At 43.8% G+C, this 21,982-nt stretch overlaps 1 protein-coding gene across 1 annotated transcript in view; it reads left to right on the top strand.

Annotated features, from left to right (window-relative positions):
* The window catches only part of LOC137421199 (uncharacterized), a 93,593-nt gene extending 72,222 nt beyond the window's left edge, over window positions 1-21,371 (top strand). The window contains exons 8-10 of the mRNA XM_068106997.2: window positions 1,306-1,412; window positions 12,536-13,591; window positions 13,870-21,371. Of these exons, the coding sequence (XP_067963098.1) occupies window positions 1,306-1,412; window positions 12,536-13,081 (653 nt within the window). The 3' untranslated portion in view covers window positions 13,082-13,591; window positions 13,870-21,371. The remainder of the gene's footprint in view (window positions 1-1,305; window positions 1,413-12,535; window positions 13,592-13,869) is intronic.
* The last annotated feature ends 611 nt before the right edge of the window (window positions 21,372-21,982 follow it).

Genomic DNA, 21,982 nt, shown 5'->3' with positions numbered 1-21,982 from the left:
GAGGAGGAGGTGGGCGGGGAGAGGAGGAGGTGGGCGGGGAGAGGAGGAGGTGGGGGGGGGGAGAGGAGGAGGTGGGCGGGGAGAGGAGGAGGTGGGCGGGGAGAGGAGGAGGTGGGGGGGGGAGAGGAGGAGGTGGGCGGGGAGAGGAGGAGGTGGGGGGGGGGGGAGAGGAGGAGGTGGGGGGGGGAGAGGAGGAGGTGGGGGGGGGGAGAGGAGGAGGTGGGGGGGGGGGGAGAGGAGGAGGTGGGGGGGGGAGAGGAGGGGGGAGGGTGGGTAGAGGAGGTGAGCAACGAGTGTTATTTTTAATAACACACACACACACACACACACTTTTATTATTATCGTGTAACATTACACAATACACAGCCTCAATTTCATTGTAATTCCGTCCTTTTTTATGCCTCCGTTGATGAAGTCGCCGGAGACATTATGTTTTCAGGTTGTCCGTCTGTCCGTCCATCCATCCATGATCGGTTTTCGTTACTGTGATAGTTTAAGAACGGCTGTAGGGATGTTGGTAAAACTTAGTGCTGGTATGTATAATGATGTAAAGACGAACTGATTAGATTTTGGGATCACGAGATCAAAGGCCAAAGGTCAGAGGTCATGTCAGGTAAAAAAATACTGTTACCGTGATAACTTGTGAACCAGTGATGGGATTCTGACCAAATTTTGTACACTTGTGTAGAAAGACGTAAAGATGAACTGATTCGATTTTGGGGTCAAAGTTCGAAGTCTGTAATATGTCTATAACTTGAGAATGGCTGAAGTGATGTAATTCAAACTTAGTGCAGGTATGCATAATGATGTAAAGATTAAATGATTAGAATTTGGGGACAAGAGGTCAAAGGTTAAAGGTCAAAGTCTGTTTTTGGTCTATAACTTGAGAATGGCTGAAGTGATCTAATTCAAACTTAGTGCAGATGTGTATAATGATATAAAGATTAACTGATTCGATTTTGGTGTCCTGAGGTCATATCAGGTAAAAATGTGATAACTTGTGATGTCAGGTAAAAATGTGATAACTTGTGAACAGCTGAAGGGATTTAAATTAAGACTTAGTACAGGTATGTATGATGATGTAAACATGAACTGATACATTTTGGGGTCAAGAGGTCAAAGGTCAGGTCATGTCAGGTAAAAATGTGCCAACTTGAGAACAGCTGAATGGATTTTAATCAAACTTGGTACAAGTATTATAATGATGTAATAATGTGGGCGAAGGCATTTTGGTCGACGTCGTGACGTCGAAGAGTGTCGTTCTAGTTTTCACTGCTTTGTGTCTCTCGTCTAACCTGCCGACAGGACTGTGTACCACTGTTGTGATAACTTCGTTTCTTCTGCTGGCGATTGGTGTCCATCTGATATCCAACTTCGTTTGGAAGCCAAAGTACAGCCTGCCACACTGTTTGGTATGACGTCATAATAACTCGCTGTAGATAGGAAGGAACTCTATTTTTATGTATTTATCTCTCAGAACCAGATCACCTTTAACATGTATGGCATAATGCTTGGATTGACATATAAAGTGATCATTTTTAGACAGTTACATTCCCTAGACACAGAGGTGTTACATACAGACTTGGCATTTAATATGGAATATTTTTTTTGTGGGGGTGAACTTACTTTTCAAGATGTCTTAGAACCAAAAGTTCATTGGAATTATGTTGAAATTATTTTGGATTTTGTTAATGTGACCTTTAAAAGAAACAAAAACCACATCTGACATTTCGAAACAAATAAATTGATCCTTGAAAGTGATGTAAACTGATATCGAACTCAATTCATGGACAGTACTGTTTTAAACTTCTGTACGTTTTCCAGAAGTATCTCTTTATTTTGCACATTAGCCAAAAATTGTTTTAACAAAAACAAAAGTTAAATTACGACTGGGATTACGGACAGTAAAATTACAGTTCAGTACTTCATGTAACCCCCACGAGCATTCAGGAGAGCACGTACACGTTGAGGCATGCTGTTCACGAGATTTTCCAAGGTTTGGACAGGAATCGCTTGCCATGCAGTGACAATAGCCTGCTGCAATTCACGCACAGAGGTCGGCTGCTGGTCCAAGTGGTCGATTTGACGCGTTAATTCTGCCCACAAGTTCTCTATCGGATTCATATCCGGGGACATGGCAGGCCACTCCATATGCTCGACACCACGGTCAGCAAGAAAGTGTTGGATCATGCGAGCACGATGAGGCCATGCATTGTCATCTTGGAAGACAAAGTTTCCTCGAAAGGCTGCACGAGCAAATGGAAGCAATGTTTCTTCCAGAATGACCCTGTACTTGAACTGGTTCAGGTTTCCATTCAGAACAACCAGGTCAGTTTTGCCCCCTGCATGAAAAGCAGCCCAAATGGTCACCCCACCACCTCCAGCTTGGACTCTTGGCACTATACAATCTTTGTTGTAGGCTTCATGCACTTGTCTGCGCACTCGGACGCGGCCATCTTGACGATAGACCAGAAATCTAGACTCGTCACTGAAGATCACGTGATTCCAGTGTCCTGGCTGCCATTGACGGTGCTCTCTGGCCCACTGCAATCGGCGCTGGCGGTGTTGTCTGGTCAGGCGTGGCTTTCTCAGGGGACGCCTGGCACGATAGCCTGCTTGAACCAGTCGTTGGTTGACTAGCCTTCTGGATACAGGCACATTTGTCAGTTGCTGCCACTCAGCCCTAAGCCGATTAGCTGAATTGGTACGGCCATTGCGGACTAACCGGTGCAGCTGGCGATCATCCCTCCTTGTGGTTCTGCGGGGACGTCCTGGCCTCGGTATTGGAGTAGGTACACCCCTCTGAGCATTTCGTTTCAGGATCATTGACACCTGACCTTGAGTGATGCCATACTGCTGAGCAATAGCATGCTCTTTCATGCCGTAATTTCGTAAAGCCACCACTCCATGACAAACAGCATTGTCGAGTTGACGGACCATCTCCAGAGGAAGCGGCAATAACTTTTGGAGACGTGCAGCAGTTGTTTTCCACTAATACAGAACGCAACAACCCTTGTGTACCCGACTGTGAAGCCATTCATCAAATGCACCTGTCCGTACATTTTGCCACGCCACCTGTGATATAATCCTGTTGTTGACTTCTTGCTGCGACAGACAATCAGTGACATGGTTCTTTTAACAAATAAATCACCAAAGTGTAAAAGAAACTCACCAGAATGATATACTGAGTTAAGAAAGTAAACCCAAGTCAAGAAAAAAAAAATATTCCATATTAAATGCCAAGTCTGTAATATACAATAGGTCGAGGGATTTTCTTCACCTCAATGGAGGTAGCCCGTTTCCCCGTCCGTTTCCATGAGTGCAAGATTAACGGTAGCAATGATGGTAATAATAATAATAATATTATTATTTATGTCACACATTTCACAATTAAAACTCCACTGTGGTGGTTGACCGCCACCATATCAAGGGGGGGCGCAAAGCACCCCTCCCTTTACATAAGGGATCGTTTCTCTGTATGCAGCTTTTACATGGGGACTGAAAATACGTTTCTCAGTTTCTACTGGACGAAATCGTCTGCAAATTTCAGAAGTAAATGCTTTATACCTCCAGGTAATATGTTCCAAATTTCAGCAACGTCCGTTTATGCATTCTTGAGTTTTATTTAGAAAACCCTCAAAATCAAGTTGGTGTCTGTCCGTCCGTCCGCCCAAAATGTGTTGCGCTCATATCTCAAGAACTATACATTGAAACTAGCTGACACTTGGAATATACATCGGCCAATAGATCTAGTTAAGGGCTTTCGAAACAAATTCCACCAAAGTGCGATAGATTTTGTTTTTTAATTAAATATATAAAAATATATGCATAAATAAATTATATATAAAAATATACACACTTTATAACTCTTCCAAATATTATGACACAAAACTAACATGCTAGCCCAATGGCCTAATGGATAGAGCATCAGACTCCCAAGCTGGGGAAGGTGGGTTTGAATCCCATCTGGGTTGAATATATTTTTCCCCTATTTTTTTTAATTTTTTTTTGTATACAAGATCGAGGCTCGTGAAAGAGCCAACATTAATCACACAAAAAGTCAAACCAACACATAAAACACAAAAATAACAAGATGGGGAGAGAGGGGGAAGGACACAAACACAATATTTGAGAGCAGGGACATCGAGATAAATGTGGGAGGGAGAGGGCTTGGGGGAAGTGGGAGAGGTATAAAACATATGGACACTGCAAGGACTTCCAGGAAAGAAGTTGAAATTTCAAAAAAGTGTATCTGGGGTGAATTAGCGGGGGTAGAAAAGATCAAGGTTTTGGATGGGGGAAGACAAGAGATGGTGGTGAACAGCTGTTTTAAAGACCTGGAGGGAGGAGTGGGATTGAAGGGAGTGATGGAGTTTGTTCCAGAGGCGGGAGAAAAGGGGAATGAAAGAGTGAAGGTGAGCAGAGAGCCTAGATTTTGGCAGTTTAACCATATGAGGGTTGCTGGCAGATCTTGTGCGACCTGTAGGAATATTTGGGGGACAGAGCACAGAGAGAGCTGGGGGAGCAAGGTGGGAGAGGAGTCGGTAGAAGACAGAAAGACCACCAACCTGCCTGCGGTGAATGAGTGAAAGGCCCTCTGAGTTAGCTTCATCGCAGGAGATTCCAATGATTCTGAAAGCTTTGGTTTCAACAGCGTGAAGCCGAGGTAGGTGTGAGGCAGGAGCACCGGCCCAGAGGGGGAACAGTATTCCATTGAGCTGCGGATGAAAGCCTTGTATGTGTTGAGGAGCTCAGGTGTGCCAAGGAAGGACTTCGCACAATGGAGGATGCCCAGTTGGCGACTGGCTTTGGCGGCCAGCTTGGAAATGTGGTTTTCCCAGGAAAGATCATGGCAGATAGTGAGACCCAAAAGCTTCAGCGACAGAACTTCTTGGAGAGGATTGTTGAGAAAGTGGATGGGAGAGTTTTCCCGTCGGTCCTTTCGGAGAGACATAGTAAGAGTGTGAGATTTGTCAGGATTGAAAGACATGTTCCACTTGTTTGACCAGTCTGTGATTTTGTCCAGGTCTGCAGAGAGTGAGGAGGCTGCAGACTGCCGATCTGAGGGATGAGGAATGGAGCGGCAGAGAGTGGAGTCATCAGCAAAGAGATAGAGAGGATTTTCAAGAGAGTCGGAGAGATCATTGATGAAGACCAGAAATAGCACAGGGCCCAGAACACTGCCTTGGGGAACTCCATCCAGAACAGGAAGGGGAGATGAGAGAAATTCATTCAGGGCCACACGTTGACTACGACCAGAGAGGAAGTCCGCAAGCCATGCGTGGAGATTTCCATGGCTACCATAGGAGGAGAGTTTGGTGAGCAGAGCTGGTTGCCAGACCGTATCGAAGGCATGTGATATGTCAAGGGAGACAGCTCTGATTTCCTGTTTGGGATTGAGGACCTCCATCCATTGTTGAGACAGCACAAGCAACATGTCCAGAGTAGAATGACCTGGTCTGAATCCAAATTGATGATCGGAGATCAAGCCATTGGAGAAGAGGAAGGATTTCATATCCGAAGCAATGATGGATTCCATGACTTTGCTGATAATTTGGAGCAGGCTGATTGGTCTGTCGTTGCAAGGATCTGTTTTGCACCTTTTTGTGTGAAGCGGTAATGTTTGCTGATTTCCAAGATGCTGGCAGATGACCTTGAGCAAAAGAGAGGGCGAAAAGAACAGAGCGAGGGCGAGATAGAGCCGCAGAGCAGGATTTTAGGACCCGTTTTAGGACCCTTACTTTTTCAAGTCTTTTATATCGTCTTGAATAATGAGAAAATAAACATGTTGTACAATGAGCAAATGCATTTTGTTCGTATTTCAAACGTAATTATTCTCAAACCTGAATTTCAGCGTCATTATGAATATTGCACCACATCAAATTGCTTATTGTGTGGAAATCATGGGAGGAGGCGCAAAGCACCCCTTCCTTTTTTGGGGATGGTTTCTCTGAATGCAAATTTAACATGGGGACTGAAAATTCGTTTCTCGGCTTCTACTGGTATATTGTATATATAAATATACATATATACACACTTTATACCATTTTAAAATATATTTTTTACATTCTAAGATGCTGGCTCAATGGCCTAATGGATAAAGCATCAGACTCTCAAGCTGGGGATTGTGGGTTCAAATCCTGTCTGGGTTGAATATTTTTTTCCCCTTATTTTTCTCAAGTCTTTTATATCATCTTGAATGAAGTCTTGTACATTGAACAAATGCATTTTGTTCATATTTAAAATGTATCTTGTGAAAAATGTCAAGGGCATAGAAAAGGCCCCTTTGTATGAGGGGATGTGCCAGGTGGCAAAGGGGATGTGCAAAGGGGATTGTATGAGGGCATTTGCCAGGTGGCAAAGTATAGAAAAGAAGGGACATTCCATAGCTTGTAGAAAATGCCAAACAATACAAAATAAGGGGCATTCCAAAAATCTCGTGTGCATGCTGGACTACCCTTGTGTTCTGAGGAGGAACCAAGTAATGCTTTAGAAAAGTTCATATAAAGGGGCGCCCTGCATCTGGCAAATAAAATACATTTACTTCTTCATGCAGGTGTATGAATCAAATTGGCGCCTGCACATCGTAAGAGGCGACTAAGGGTTGGCGTCAGGAAGGGCAAACGGCCATAAAAACATTGCCTCAAACAGGGAGCCATGATTTTCATGGGGCCTGCAAGGCTAATCCCTGCCCTAGCTGGGAAAAATGTCCTTACAACGATCATTCATTCATTCATATACATGAACAAAAGAAATAAATATTTCTGAGCAATACCATCTCAACCCCGAGAAGCCATTTCCACAAAAACAGTATACAGTCATACCTCGTTTTACGCCATTTCGACCTACGTCAAATTCGACTTTACGCCACTCTTCTAGAGTAAATTTCAGTTCAGCGAACGTCATTATGTGCGACTTTACGTCACTCCTACGGATGTGAAAAAAAAAATTCCTTAAAAATATATTTTAAATAAATAAAAATAGTGTAGCGGTTACCGGTAGCATGACACAATTACCCTGCACCGGCACATTAATTAACAATAAAAGAAGCTAAAAAAACAATTTAAAATACAATAAAAAGCACATTAAAAATATATTAAAATGTACGTACAGTATACTGTACGTACGCGCAGCTGCTGGTTCTCATTCAAAACAGAGGCGACGTACAGTATTCCTTTACTGTGTCTGTGTTAGCCATGGGTCCTCAGAAGGATAATGCTAGTGATTCCAAGCGTAATGTGGTTACGATGGAGGATAAGTTAAATCTGATTAAAAGGTATGAAAAAGGTGAAAAAGTGTCGGTGATAGCGCATAGACCTTATCGCGAATCGGAACCGCAATGCGTCATGGGATTGGAAAGGGGCAATAGCGCCGCCGGCGGTCGCTGTCACTTTGACAGACTGCTTGTTTACATTGACACACTATGTGATCCTTACCACTTTAAACTACTTTTAGGACTTTTTTACTGTGACAAATTAACTGTGAACTGTGAACTGTGATCAGCTCATGAGCTAGTATTTGCAAGCCAAGGACACCGTCGCAAACCTGAAAGCCGCCATTGCAGTATGTAACAAGAAGCTTACTGTTTCGGAAATAGAAAACTGTGATGAACTTGTGAAACTTTATACAGGTTTACCTAGTTATGACCTGTTTAAGTGGTTATTAGCAGAAGTATCCCCTCATGCACAGAACCTTCATTATTATAAGGGGAAATTATCAATGGAAGACAAGACCTGGCAAATAAACAATACTACAAAGCTCGGAGTTAAGCGATCTCAATCTTTAGAGGATGACCTACTCATGACACTCATGAAGCTTCGGCTTAATCTTCGCGAGGAGGACCTCGTATTTCGCTTTGGATTAGGACAAAGCACCATCTCCCAAGTTTTGTTCGCAAGTGTACAGCCAATATAAGTCAAGACCTACTCTCAAGTGCCTTGTTGGTATTACACCTAGCGGAACAATTTCATACATTTCCAATCCTACAGGAGGAAACACGTCGGACAAAAAAATTGTAAAGATGACGAACATTGTAGACAAGTTCCAGCCCGGCGATATTTGTATGGCCGATCGAGGTTTCAACATTCAGGAACTGTTCTTGCATAAGCAGGTTGTTTCTCTTCTCCAATGGGAACCCCCCTTTCCCTCAAATATTTCTTTAAATCGCTGGATTTTAATGCCAAAAAAACGCTGAATTTCTTTCACATTAGCCATCTTCCTTTCCGTAAACACAGCGTCGATCGTAGACAGACGCTTCCTCTTCTGGGTTCATGTTTACCTTTGCCCCCTTTTCGATCCCATCATGCTTTGCGGTGGAGCGCCCTCTGTTGATATTTACCGATTCGCGATAAGGTCTATGCCTTAGGGCTGCCACGGTCGACGGTATCGACCATCATTCATGATAGGGAACGTATTCTCGCATACGTCACTGAAAAAGCGCCGCCGGCTAAGACTGCTAAAATGTGTGTTTGTGTTCAGAAGAGACGCCATGTTTAAGGTGAATTACATAATCTTATTAATTTGATTTATTATTCTTTACAAATTCATTTATTAATTGTGTTCATTACTTAAATTTGTAACAACCCTGGTGTTGGGCTAGCGGCTAGGGTGCCGGCTTAGGATCCTAGGATCCTGGGTTCGAATCCCGGTCGATCGCTGAATTAACGCCAGGGGGGTTGACTCAGCCTGTCATCCTTCCGAGGTCGGCTAATTGAGTACCAGTTCACTGGTAATTCCCTGTTTGTCGTTAAAGGCAGCAAAAAGGGTTGGCGTCAGGAAGGGCATCCGGCCGTAAAACATCGCTTCAAAAAGGGGACCAAAAAACAACAACAACCACGGTTCCCGAAAAAGGCCAACCCCCGCTTTGCGGGGAAAAATGGCCTCTAAAGGTGGTTATAATTGTGTTCATTACTCATTAAAAAATATGACTAAAATGTGTTTTTAGTGTTCTTTAAGGTTAAGCGATAGTTATATACTTTCGCGAGTTATTTACTCTAGTTTTACGGTGTTTGTCTTCATTTTAAGGCATTTTTAAGGCTTTTTTTTTTTTTTTTGTATGCAAGATCGAGGCTTGTGAAAGAGCTAAAAGGCATTACGCTCGGTTTACGTCAAAAACCGAGTTACGTCACGGCTTATGGAAGCCATTAATGACGTAGGCCGGGGTATTACTGTATAACATAATAACCGGACTTACGAACCAACCCCCATAATTATTTTTAATGTCCGAGATATGAACGTTCACTCGTACCTACGAACCAATCATGGCCAGAGCAACTCGTGACTTGGTTAGGTGGAGCAGGAATTCTTTCTTCCGTGAGATGTCCTGCCCGAACGTAACTGTACGTAATTTGACAGCCAGCCAAACTCCATTCATGAACGACATCGGAGTCAGGGAATCGTGTCCAAGCTCCAAGTGTTTATAATGAAGCCACAGAAGCATGTAGTTGACGAACAAGGAGTAAAATGAAGAGGATATGAAATACAGAACAATTACTAACAAGGCCCCAAGCAATGCCATTACAGCAATTACAACAAAATGCTAATTCGGAACTTTGCCAATGTGAAAGAAAAAGCCACATAACCTAATGATAGTGTCAACTGTTGCTTGGTGACACTGGGTACCAGGCCAGGCTAACCAGGTCATTAAATGTAAATTCAGAACACAATGACATGTTTCAATCACTATACTTGCAAAATTCTTACTGACACAACAAGATGAACTGCCAAATGACCCCCTTGTACTCACAGGTAATGCTTTTGAAGGTGCCACAATGAGGATTGTGAGGTATTTACTCATACAAGTTATGGAAGGCTCAGAGCCATCACTTCCTCTTAGGTCACATCCTGTTGCATCACTTCTTGCGACATTAACCCAAATGGCCAGCTGGGCGCGCCAACACACAAAGGTGCAGAAAGTATGCATCGAAGAGGCAGAATATTCCAGCAGAGGGCTCCGCTAAAAAATGTACAAATCACGTATAAAGGGCGGAGCAATTGTGCAAATACATGAACTGTGGAAATAAATATTTCTAAGCAATGCCATCTAAACCCCTAGAAGCCATTTTCACAAATATATTATATTGTTGCGGATATACCGCCGGCCTTCTCCCCTTACCAAGGGGGGGATTAGTCCCCTTCTCTTTGACTGGTCTGGCGGGACCCGGGACCTATGACGTCCCTTCTGGACAGCGCGAAATAGGGTATTAGGACTAAAGTTTGCTATTACCTAATTACTCGCGCTGCCCCGAAATGAGGAAATAAGCTCCGCACGAACCACGCGTGTTGAGACGCCGAGTGGTGCGTACACGCGATCCGTGCCGTTTAGATGTTGAACCCGGTTCTAGCGATCTTATTCGTGCCACGCTTAGTCAATGGATAAATCACAAAAGCAGTCGAATTGGAAAAAGGAATAACAGGTTTATTTACACTATACAATGATTCCAGCAAAAGGGGACACAGTGCAGCCTTAAACAGTCTTACTTACTACCCAGGACAAACGGGCCCGTCTCACTCACACACACACACTCACACGGGGCTTGCAGCTGCAGGATGATGTTCACCACGTCCAGGAATGGCTCCCGTGCAGCTCCCTCTGGTCTCCGGCTCGTCCCGTGCAGATGGTAAGAAGAGAAGGCAGGAGCTCTCCGTGTGTCGTCTTGTACGCACAGGGTTATTACGGGGCGATTTGGTAGGGTGTGGGCTCTGGCGGTTAATCACTGGCGGCTATGACCATGTTTTCTCACGTGGCCGAAGTAGGCGCTATTCGCCACCGGTGCGTCTGGCTGCAGTCGTGTACTCGTACCGCCAATGCCTCTTCTTCCTCCCCTCTGGCGCGTACGTTATACTATGGCGAAGTACAGTTCAATGCCTCAAAGCGAGTGATGCAAGTCAAGTTCTCCTCAATCAGTCCTCTCACTAAGCCCTCTCCCAACGAGTCCTCTTCCACCAGTCGTTCAAGTCTTGACCAAGTCCTCACAATGCGCTCGCCCCCTTAAGTCCTTTTCTACCAGTCCTTCAAGTCTTGACCAAGTCCTCTCCCAACAAGTCCTATCGCCACTGCCATGTGCACGCGAGTCCTGTTCAAGGGCTTTGTGCACCAACTTATATAGGCATGTCCTGCGAACCTTCTCGAACTTACCAGACGCGCCTCTCCACGCCCTCTCATGCCATGCCGTTAGAGCCCTGATTGGCTGGTGGCTCTTACCGTCATCGCCTCTGACGCTCCGATCTTGACGCCGCCCCCACCCCGACCTCGCGCTCCTCCTTCTCAGGCCTACCTCGTGTTACTCGACTAGTGAGCGAGCAAAGGGCAGCAAATGCTGTGGGCAGCCAAAGCGTAATAAACTGAGTGGGTCAGCCAAATGGGGCGCGGGATCAATTATGCCCATTGAGGTGGAATTGGAGGGTGAACGCAAAATGAATGGGATCTAAACTCATGTCTTTACACAACGCAGGTATCAATAGGGGAAATGGCCTATACTTACACATACTATGACATAACTAATACTACAAGTGGGCCTACGTGTTGCTCGTGGAACTAACTATGGGGGGCAACCCTTTAGCCTTTAATGATCAATAAGTGGAAATCTCAAAACCGTAGCAATATATACCCGGACCTGTGAACGAATTGTGGGCGGAGCAACTCGTGACTCGATTAGGCGGAGCCTGAATCTTTCTTCTGCGACATATAAGAAGTCTGTCACGTCGTCTACAGTACCCTGTGTACTCTACAGTACCCTGGGTACTCTACAGTACTGTACTCGGCTATTTTCTTTACGCACATTTTTGAATTCGTAGTGCCACGTATTTTAGAGACAAGGAACCATAATCATGGCAGGTAAACATTGCAGTGATATTCCTGCAACGAGTAAATGCAAAACCTTGACATTGGAGATGAAACTGGACGTTAAACTGGAGGTGTGTGTGTGTGTGTGTGTGTGTGTGTGTGTGTGTGTGTGTGTGTGGTGTGTGGTGTGTGGTGTGTGGTGTGTGTGTGTGTGCATGTCGTAACTTTTTTACCATTTGAGTTTAGCCATCAAATTTTACCAAAGCTTTATTTTGATAATATGGAGAAGGCAAATTAATAATTTGGCCAAAAGGTCAAATGTCAAGGTTGCGTAAAATCGCCAATTTTCACCCCATTTACCTGATATGCAAAAATTTTGCATATTGAGTCTGAATTGGTTCACCAATGAAAAGATAGCTGATTTTTTTTTTTTAAGTTCAAAGGTCAAGGCTGCATAAAATCATCAATTTTCATTTAATAATTTTTTCACTGTTTTCGTTATTTTGAGCATATGGAAGAAGAAGACGTCTGAATTCAAATGGACGCGGACGGACTTTGCATTTTCAGATGTTTTTCACTTCAATTTTGATTTCGAATTGGTTTTAGAATATTAGCAACTCGAAGTTCGAGGATTAATCATGATGGTTCACAGCTATTTTGCTGATGTCTTTTTGAAGATATTTATTAATTATTATCATCACTTTTACTGTACTGCTAAATTCCCTTCCCCCCTCGCCCCCATCCCCCCAGACTCGCTGGAATGAAGAAGTTATTCTCCCACTATCAGTCATCTCCAACACCTGCAAAATCAGCAAGTTATCCTTAACCGGTGAAGTTCAAGATCCACCAGTCAAGAAAACAAGTGCGACTTCCTCGATGTCATCAGGAAGAGGAACAACATTGGATGATAGAACCTCGGTGGCTGCTGAACTTTTGCTTGGGCAAGATATGGGTGAGGAAGGTCATGGCGAATTAGCCGATGATGTCGAGGAAGAGGATGTAGAGGGAAGATTCAGTACTGACGAAGTGAATGAGCGAACGACAAATGAAGAAACAGTTGCGTCTCTGCTTCTTGTGGGAGGTGTGGGCGAGGAAGGTTTCACGATTCCTGAACCAAGTTTTCTTGGTTATGGCAAAGTCAGGGTTGGTGATTCTCCAGCGATTCCGAATTCCGGAATTGAACAGGGCAGCCATTTAAACTTGACAACAGACGTCAGTGGAACCACAGGTTTATTGAAAGAGGCAAATCATATTGGTTACTCTGTCAGCCACAGTGGTCATGTGATCAGTAGGTGATCAGTAGGTGATCAGTGGGTGATCAGGAGGTGATCAGAAGCTGATCCATAATGTGGGAGGCATCGGTACGGCAAGTGCATGTTTTACATTTTAAACAATATATATTAAAAGCATCGAGTGGGTATTTAATTGATTTGTAACCTCCTGACTCCTGATTGGTCCATTGCTCCCATTACTCCAGGATTGTTTTGTATTCTAATAATGTTTAAGTTGGTTATTTATCACTTTATGTAAATGTTACATTGCATTGTACAGTCGACTCTCCAATTTAAATGAATGTGTTCCAGTGATCCTGTGCATTGGTGAAAATTCCAATTGGAAGAATGTTTTTGTCTTCCTTCCTCAATCTCTATGCATTAGAGTGAAGGACATCAGACAGTTTCCATAAAAAGTAAAACACCTCCAGAATAAGAAAAAGGTTCACTTTAAAACCACCATGTCGTACACATCAAGTACAATCCAGTACACTGCTCAATACCATCACACTCACACTTCACATACTAACCAGAAGTTCGCGTGGGGGGGGGATAGGGAGAATGGAGAGGCCCAATTACCGGGAAGGGTGGCGGGGGTTGGGGAGGGGGGGGTTGTTGCAGGGGTTGACCTCGGTCACTGGTGGGGGTTGTTGCATGGGTTGACCTCGGTTACTGGTGAGGGTTGTTGCATGCAGATTGGCCCCTGGTCACGCACCGATGGAAGTTGTTGTCGGTGAGTGGCCCCTGGTCGCTAGTGAGGATTGTTATGGGAGGGCCCCCTGTCGTTGGTGGGGTTCTTTGTCCTCACCAGAGGAGAGGGTATTGCATTTGAGTTTGTTTGTTTGTACGCACAGAATAAGTAGGCTTATGCTTTTCTCTGCTACTGTTGGTCCAATTGACAAGAAATTTTCACCACAGGTGAACCTCCTCCTGTAGAATTTTTAAATGATGATTATGACGCCATGGTTCACGTGGTATGGGCGCCATCTTGGGGGAAAAAACAAAAAAAACCTTGCACGTCTATCTCTGAAAGCGATGCATATAAAAAATTGACATGGCTCATTGTAAAGAACTCTCCATGGGGAATAAAATATTGTCCTGTGGCTGACTCAGTTAACACCGCGAGTACGCCATGGATGAAATCGAGCTTAACGAGGTGTTTCCCAATTGATGGCGGATCGTACACGAGAAGGGGGTTGGGGGAGAATGCCGCGCTTACCTGTCGGTCCGACGATGTCTTCACCTGCAAATTAATAACTCAACCCGAGACGGAGGTAAAATGTACAAGAAAGAAATATTTATTACGGAACCCAAGAACAATGGAACGCGACGATAAAGACTAAACCCCCTATTGAGCGCTTTTACACACAGACTTCGAATACACGAGGGGAAGGATAATAAAATGACGTTTCGTCGTGGAGTGGAATGTGGTGCGTCTTATCTGTCTCGGTAGTCTGCGGTCGTCAAGGATGGTCCGGCTCCGAGCGCAGTCGTCCGACCGCGGCTCCGGTCAGCGGGAAGAAAGGCCTTGATGCCCCCCCCCCCCCCCCCCGTTTGCGCGCTGCTAGGCCCCAAGCCACCCGCTCGCCCCAGTCTCGTCTGCTCAGCGGCACGCCTCGCTCGCCCGCTCGTCAGTTGCACGCGAGGTCCCATTTGCTTGTAGCACCAAGCCTCGCTCGTACGTGGACGCCAGGGAGGAGAGGCGATGGCGCTCCCACGTTGCTCCAACGTCCGTCGTCAAGCAGGCAAATTCGTGGATGGCAAAGGAAGAAAAGTCCAAACAGAGCGAAAGGCAAGGGCAGAAGGAAGGTCTGGGAATGGCAGAAGCCACAGCGAGAAGAAGGGCCAAGACGGAGGTCCGGGCAGGATGGATCCAGGAACGAGAATGGAAAATGTTGCCACACAAACGTTCACCACCAAAGTCCGGACCTAAAATTTGACAAAATGTCTGCCGCTCCAAGCCTCTTGTCCGGCGTGCTCTGACGTCACCCGGGTCTCTCCCCAATTCACGAGTCCCCTCCTACCAGTCGTGCGACCTGCCCACCAAACCCTCGGTGTCCATCCATCACGCGGTGGGCGTGGCCTCAGCCTGCCTTCTTACGATGTTCCATCGCCATGTTGGCATACTGCGCGGCCACTTGGGGTTTATTCTTCCGGTCAGTCTTATTGTGGTGGAGGGGAATTAATTAATGTGGTGCACTAATAGGCCTATCTGTATAAGAGTGCATTGCCATATGGGACACAGGTATGATCACAGAGGTTTCACACACAATGGAGTCTTATCCTTATTCCCTAGAACTATTTATCATGCCCCACTCCTCGTAATGGGGACGAAGACACACTTAATCGGACATACGGGCTAGACAGGTCCTCTACTTATTTACATCGAGATGGTTCTAGCTACCCACGACAATCGGAGCATGATACCGATTCAGATCTACCTAAATCTATATATATATGCCCTACCCACCGACATAACACAGCCCCCCCGCCCCCCTGGAACCGTAGCCCCTGCAAGGTTCACTGCAGGCACTACCATTCCAGTCTTAACACACTATTATTATTATTACACACTATTATTATTGCAGTCTTAACACTGCAGATACGGGCACCATCTTGGGGGAAAAAACAAAAAACCTTGCACCTCTATCTCTGAAAGCGATGCATAGAAAAAATTGACGTGGTTCATTGTAAAGAACTCTCCATGGGGAATAAAATATGTTGATGATGATATTATAGGTGCCTCAATTATGACGTCATAATTCGACAAGTACAAAACTTTATTCTATCAAGGTGAAAATATCTTGAGCGACATCTAGGGATAAATTGGTGGAGAGAACAAAAAATGGCATCTTCGGTCGCGTGGTTAGGCCGCCATATTTGTTTTAACACGAAAGCCTTAAAAAACACGAAAAACCCCTTTTCTCCGAAACGGCTAAACAGATCGAAGCAAGACATTACATGCATGATCGCATACCCATGACGAACAAAAAGTTCCACAACCATGACGTCATAGGTCACATGGTTTGGCAGCTATGATTTTTTTTTTTTTGAATAAATCTTTAAAAAGCCACCCCTCCAGAACGACTGAACAGATTGAACGGAAACTTCACACATATGTTCCCCATGCCTTACGTATACCATGCTGTCATTGAACAATTAATACATCACATGGTTTGGTGGTCATATTGGATTGAATGAAAATCTTTTAAAAATTATATCTCTTGAACCGCTTAATTGATCGATGTGAAACTTCAAATGAATATAGCAGCCGTAAAGCAGAGCACGTGTTTAAAATTTCAATATGATTGGTCTTGCAGTCTGGCAGCCAAAAGTTATTATTTGAACAAGAAGAAGCTCCACTATATTATCTTCTCCAGGCATGTGAGTTTTCAATACATCTATTAATTATGTACTGTTTTAAGTCAGTGGCATCCTGTCCATTAATTACGAGCGTCTATTAATTATGTACTATCGGAATGTACCTTTCGACACTTTGGACTGCTGAGACCCAATGGACCTTTGAAGAACCTTTAAGACCCCTCAATACAATTATGACCTCCAAGACGCCAACATACACTGAAGATCCTTAAATACCATGAAGAAGCAGAGGACTGCAAGGACCTAAAAGACCCCGAGGACACGTAAAACCCAAAAGACCCCAATGACCCCAATAACCCAAAAGGCCGATACATATATATTTGAGATACAATACTGAATTCAGTTTTAAAAAGAGGATGCAATGTGTCATGCGTGTCTGAGGAAAGTGGGGTTGTACAAAATAATGAAATAATGTACAAAAACACCCCTCAAAATACACCTCACAAACACGTCCTGGTGAGGGTCTGAAATCTCTGATTGCTCTTTATTGATGTGTAGGTGATTTGTCGTTTGACTTTGTGTGTCTGTCTGGAGTTTTGTGAAAAATGAGATGTTTTTCACTCTTTATTTTTCATTCTAGAAATTTCTGTGCTACGTATAATGCAAGTTTATGAAACTTGTGTTGGTGTCGTGTGGGACAAAGTCTGTCAGTGTATTCCATGCTACACTGACCGACTTTGTCCCACATGCTGTGGATTATTGTCATGTAACATAAGTTGTCTTGAAATAATCGGACAGATTCTAATTTACCATGACGTTTTTGTGCCTTTGGCTAATATGTGGGCGCTGTTCGCCGTTGAGTTAATGTACAGTGAGTGGGTTCAGCTGCTGGAGAATTCAGATGGTGATGTGTTTCTAAAGTAGGTCGATGAGCATAGGCCGCGTCGTATGAAAGAAACGTTTCAACCTCATGAAATATCCTCTCTACAAAATGTAGTGCATGTTGTATCAACATTTTCTTCAATCTCTTATTCCTGAAACTGTTCACCACCATCTCAGATCGTCCCCCATCCAAAACCATGATTTTTTTTTTCTCATCCAAAGCCTCACACAACCTCCAACCCGACCACCTTCCAAATTTCCAGTTTTTCCTTCCTGGATGTTTGCTTCTGTATCCATCTTGTCCACCCCATTCATCCTCTTTACCCCCACATTCCTCTCAACACCCCTGTCTGTTTGTTTGTGAACAAAATATCTAAAAAAGTTGCGGATGGATTCGGACGAAATTTGGTGGAGAGGTTGGGTATGTGACAAGGATGAAATAATTGGTTATTGGTGAAGATCCAGTTCTGGATCTGGATTTGAGAATTTTAAAGTGATTCTTCACCATGGAGAGATTGGGCTAAAACTGATATACAGTATAGCATGATATCTCAAAATTCTGGATGGATTCAGATGAAACCTTGTGGAGAGTTTATGTGACAATGTCGAATGGATTCGATTTTGGTGAAGATCCAAATATGGATCCGGATACGAGATTTTAACATTTTAAAAACTGATTCTTCCACATTGAGTGATGGGGCCAAACACGACGTATAGCATGATATCTCAATGTTCTGGATGACTTTCTTTTTTTTTTGTACACAAGACAGGCTCGTGTAGGAGCTAACATTGATCACAAAAACACAAACTGACAGATAAAACATAAAACATGTGATAAAGGGAGTGGAGAACAAGATGGAGAGCAGGGACATCGGGAGATCTGTGGGAGGGAGAGGGTTTGGGGGGAGGAGGCATGGGATGGGGGGGGGGGGGAAACTAGCTGACCTAGAACGCCACTCAGTAGAGCGCATACTCCCGCCGTGGGTTTAGTTGGAATAATACGTTTTGTTAAACATCCCCTCTCCCCAAAACAATAAATGAAAAAGAAAGTAGGCCATAACTGTCCGAGAATTTATTTTGATATATCTCGGAATTGGAGGAGAAAAACATCATTTAAGAATAAGAATAAAAGCTTTAATGCAGTAAAACAGAAAAATCTTTCCCAAAAAAATTTCCTAAAAAAATTCCTGGATCCAGAATAATATCCTGAGCTTCACCAAAAACTAATCAATTCTTCCTTATCCCAAGGGCAATCATCCCACCAACTTTCATCCAAATCCGTTCAGAACTTTTCCAGATATCTTGTTCACAAACACACGAACATACGGACAGACACGATCGAATGCATTACTCCCTGGTGGGAGTAATAAACCTGAAAATCGCAGAGCCAGAACCAGAATTATTTATTTGGTCTGGGAAGCCCATGCAAGGTTTCTTCTTCTTCAGCCTGTCACAACCCTGGATGAATATGCGGTCTTTGAAAAAAAAGTTCGAATTTTGCCAAATCCGTTTCATTCGTTTGTTAATATACCTCAGCCATTGACAAATCTGGAACTAAGTCTTTATAAGTTCATCAAATACTGACACCGCGAATGACATTCGCTGAGCTAAATGTTGATATTGTAGCGGTTACCGCGGGATGCACACAATCGCCTTGCACCGGCCAGAACACGGCCAGACGCGCCTCTCCCGGGCATGCCCGGACTCACTGTTCCCGGGCACGCCCGAACCTCCCGGGCACGCCCGGTCTCGTCTTTCCCGGGCATGCCCGCTCTCGCCTTTCCAGGGCTCGCCCAGAGCGTCCGGGCAAGCCCGCTATCGCCTTTCCAGGGCTCGCCCAGAGCGTCCGGGCATGCCCGCTCTCGCCTTTCCAGTGCTCGCCCAGAGCGCCCGGGCACGCCCAGCCTCGACTTGCCAGGCCGCAGCCAAACACGCCCGGGCAGGTCCAGACTCGCCTTTCCAAGGCTCGCCCTTGCCACCCGGGCATGCCCGGTATAGCTTTTGCCGGGCAAACTTCCCGACATAAATGTGTATATATATTGCTGCCCGATAAACGGGCTTTTGTCAGAATACCTGAGCTGTTTTGTTTTAATAAAGCAACTCGGACGAATTCCGTCTTTGGTCGCGTCACTTCTTTCGACTCGCGTTGGAGCGCAGCTCCCTCAATATATCTCTTCTGAGGTAAAAAAAAAAAAAAAAAAAAACAGTTTTAAAGCATTATACGTATCAAACGATACATTTTATGAAACGGGGAAACCTAATACACACTGTGGTGGTTTTAAAATGACAGAATATGTCTTTATTAGAAAAAAAAAATGAACATTGAAGACGACGCTGCTAAAAAAAATACACCACTCTAACACATAACCACGAGTTTAAACTACATTTACAACAAATATGAAAACTATTTTCATATCACAATGTTAAATATAGAATATATAGAAGATAATGTTTAAAAAAAATGAGCCCTATCTTCCAATGGTAAAAAAATCCTTCAAAACATTCCTGGATCGGGAATAATATCCTGAGCTTCACCAAAAACTAATCAATTCTTCCTTATCCCAAGGGCAATCATCCCACCAACTTTCATCCAAATCCGTTCAGAACTTTTCCAGATATCTTGTTCACACACACACGAACACACACACACGGACACAAGTGAATGCATTACTCCCTGGCGGGAGTAACGAGTGAATGCATTACTCCCTGGCGGGAGTAATGAGTTGGGTAAATGACAAGAACAAGCAGATTAGATATTGATTCAGGTCTGAATCCAAATCCGACCTATTGGTGGATAGAAAACATAAACTGTTTAACCTGGTGGAGGTGTGCTCTCTAACGAGTGCTGTTCTCGTTTATGGAATGCGTCACACCCAATCAGATGTAAAGCAAAATATTCTCTTTTGATCGGACATAGTAGTGCAATTGGTATTTGAAATGTGAGTGGTCTCTCCACAAGTGGAAATTGGTCAAATATCAAGAATAATAGTTGAAGTATATTGTGGAGATGTTTGAAGGGAAATGTATTTTTTCTTATTTCCAATGAGCTGTTGTTTACAGTGACGTATGAATCGTTTTATTTCTGTTTTTCTATCACTATTGCACTTTATTTCTCAATAACGCAATGTATTCAGCAACAATCGATTGTATCGTCCAAAAGTGCCACAACCTCCTCGATTTGTACATAAAATGTTCATCATGTAAATGTGTGTCCTTGAGTATGCAAGTCCTGTTTGTTTTGATGGGAGTTCAGGTTGCTCACTAAAATGTTGTGCTTTTCCTTGAAGACGAAATTTGTGAATCTCAATGTGGAGCCACTCCATTTTATTCTCCATTTCCTCGTTGAATACCATGTCCATGACGATGTTCATTCATTTGTTGATTCATTCAGACAGCAGCAGATGACACTTATACCATGCACGCAGATAAAGTAATGCAAGATGAATCGGTCAAATAGAAAGAGAATACAGGAAAAACAGTACTTGTTTATCTTGTATTTAAACCCTATTCGTGAGCTATTCGTTTGTGTGTCAAGAAACGGTTGAAAGCTGATGCTTTTGGTATTACCTTGTGAACAAAGAAAATATCACATGTCTGCGAGCAGCAAATTTGGCAGGTTGAGATGATGTAAAATACTGTAATACTTTGTCCAAGTACTGCCAAACAGCAGAGTTTTGAAATGCCAATCAGGCGATTCGTGTTCTCGTGTTCAATTATATAATTCAATTGAAATAAAAGAAAGATTTTAAAGGTTGTATAAAAAATACATCCAGAAGTTTACCGCCGTTGATGCCACGTCTTTTTCACCACCTTTTAACACGTTGAATTAGTTATTCGTGCCTGTTGTTTGTGTCCTTTATAACGTCCTTAAAAACACTTTCCTGTTTGGAATGATTTTAAATTTTGATTGACTGACGGACAGTAAAAAATATTATTTCACTCCTCTTTGGGCATGCGTGATTGGGTCGAATTCTGAGCCAAAGGATTGTTAAACTGCAGGTTCATTTTCTGATTCATGTTTTGATTTGTGTTCAAAATATATCATTCAATTGAAATGAAGTTGTTCCTCGAATAAACTGACATTTGTGGACAGATAGACAGACAAATGTAAACCAATTGTTTAACCCCGCTCTTCACTTTGCGTGTGCGGGGCAATGAGTAAAACATTACACGTCGTGGAAAAATAAATGCAATGTCACAAACTTTTTACAAATGAGCTAAAATTACCAAATACTTGTGATAAGCAAGTGGAGTCCATACATAGTCCACACATACCTAGCGGAGTCCATACATAGTCCATACATAGCAAGCAGATTCCATATATAATCAATACATAGCAAGCGGAGTCCATACATAGCAAGCGGAGTCCATACATAGCAAGCGGAGTCCATACATAGCAAGCGGAGTCCATACATAGCAAGCGGAGTCCATACATAGCAAGCGGAGTCCATACATAGCAAGCGGAGTCCATACATAGCAAGCGGAGTCCATACATAGCAAGCGGAGTCCACACATAGTCCATACATAGCAAGCGGAGCCCACACATTTTTTTTTTTCTTTTTTAATATACTGAATCGAGGCTCGTGAAAGAGCTGACAACCGCGAGGGGAAAGACAGCACAGGGGGACCACGAGGGAAAGACAAAGACAGCACATGGGGACCGCGAGGGAAAGACAAAAACAGCACATGGGGACCACGAGGGAAAGACAAAGACAGCACATGG

This window comes from Myxine glutinosa, chromosome 2 (assembly GCF_964187855.1).
Source record: "Myxine glutinosa chromosome 2, kmMyxGlut1.1, whole genome shotgun sequence".
NCBI lineage: Eukaryota > Metazoa > Chordata > Myxini > Myxiniformes > Myxinidae > Myxine > Myxine glutinosa.
Note: the sequence above shows the minus strand (reverse complement) of the source record. Positions and strands in the feature narration are given on the sequence as shown.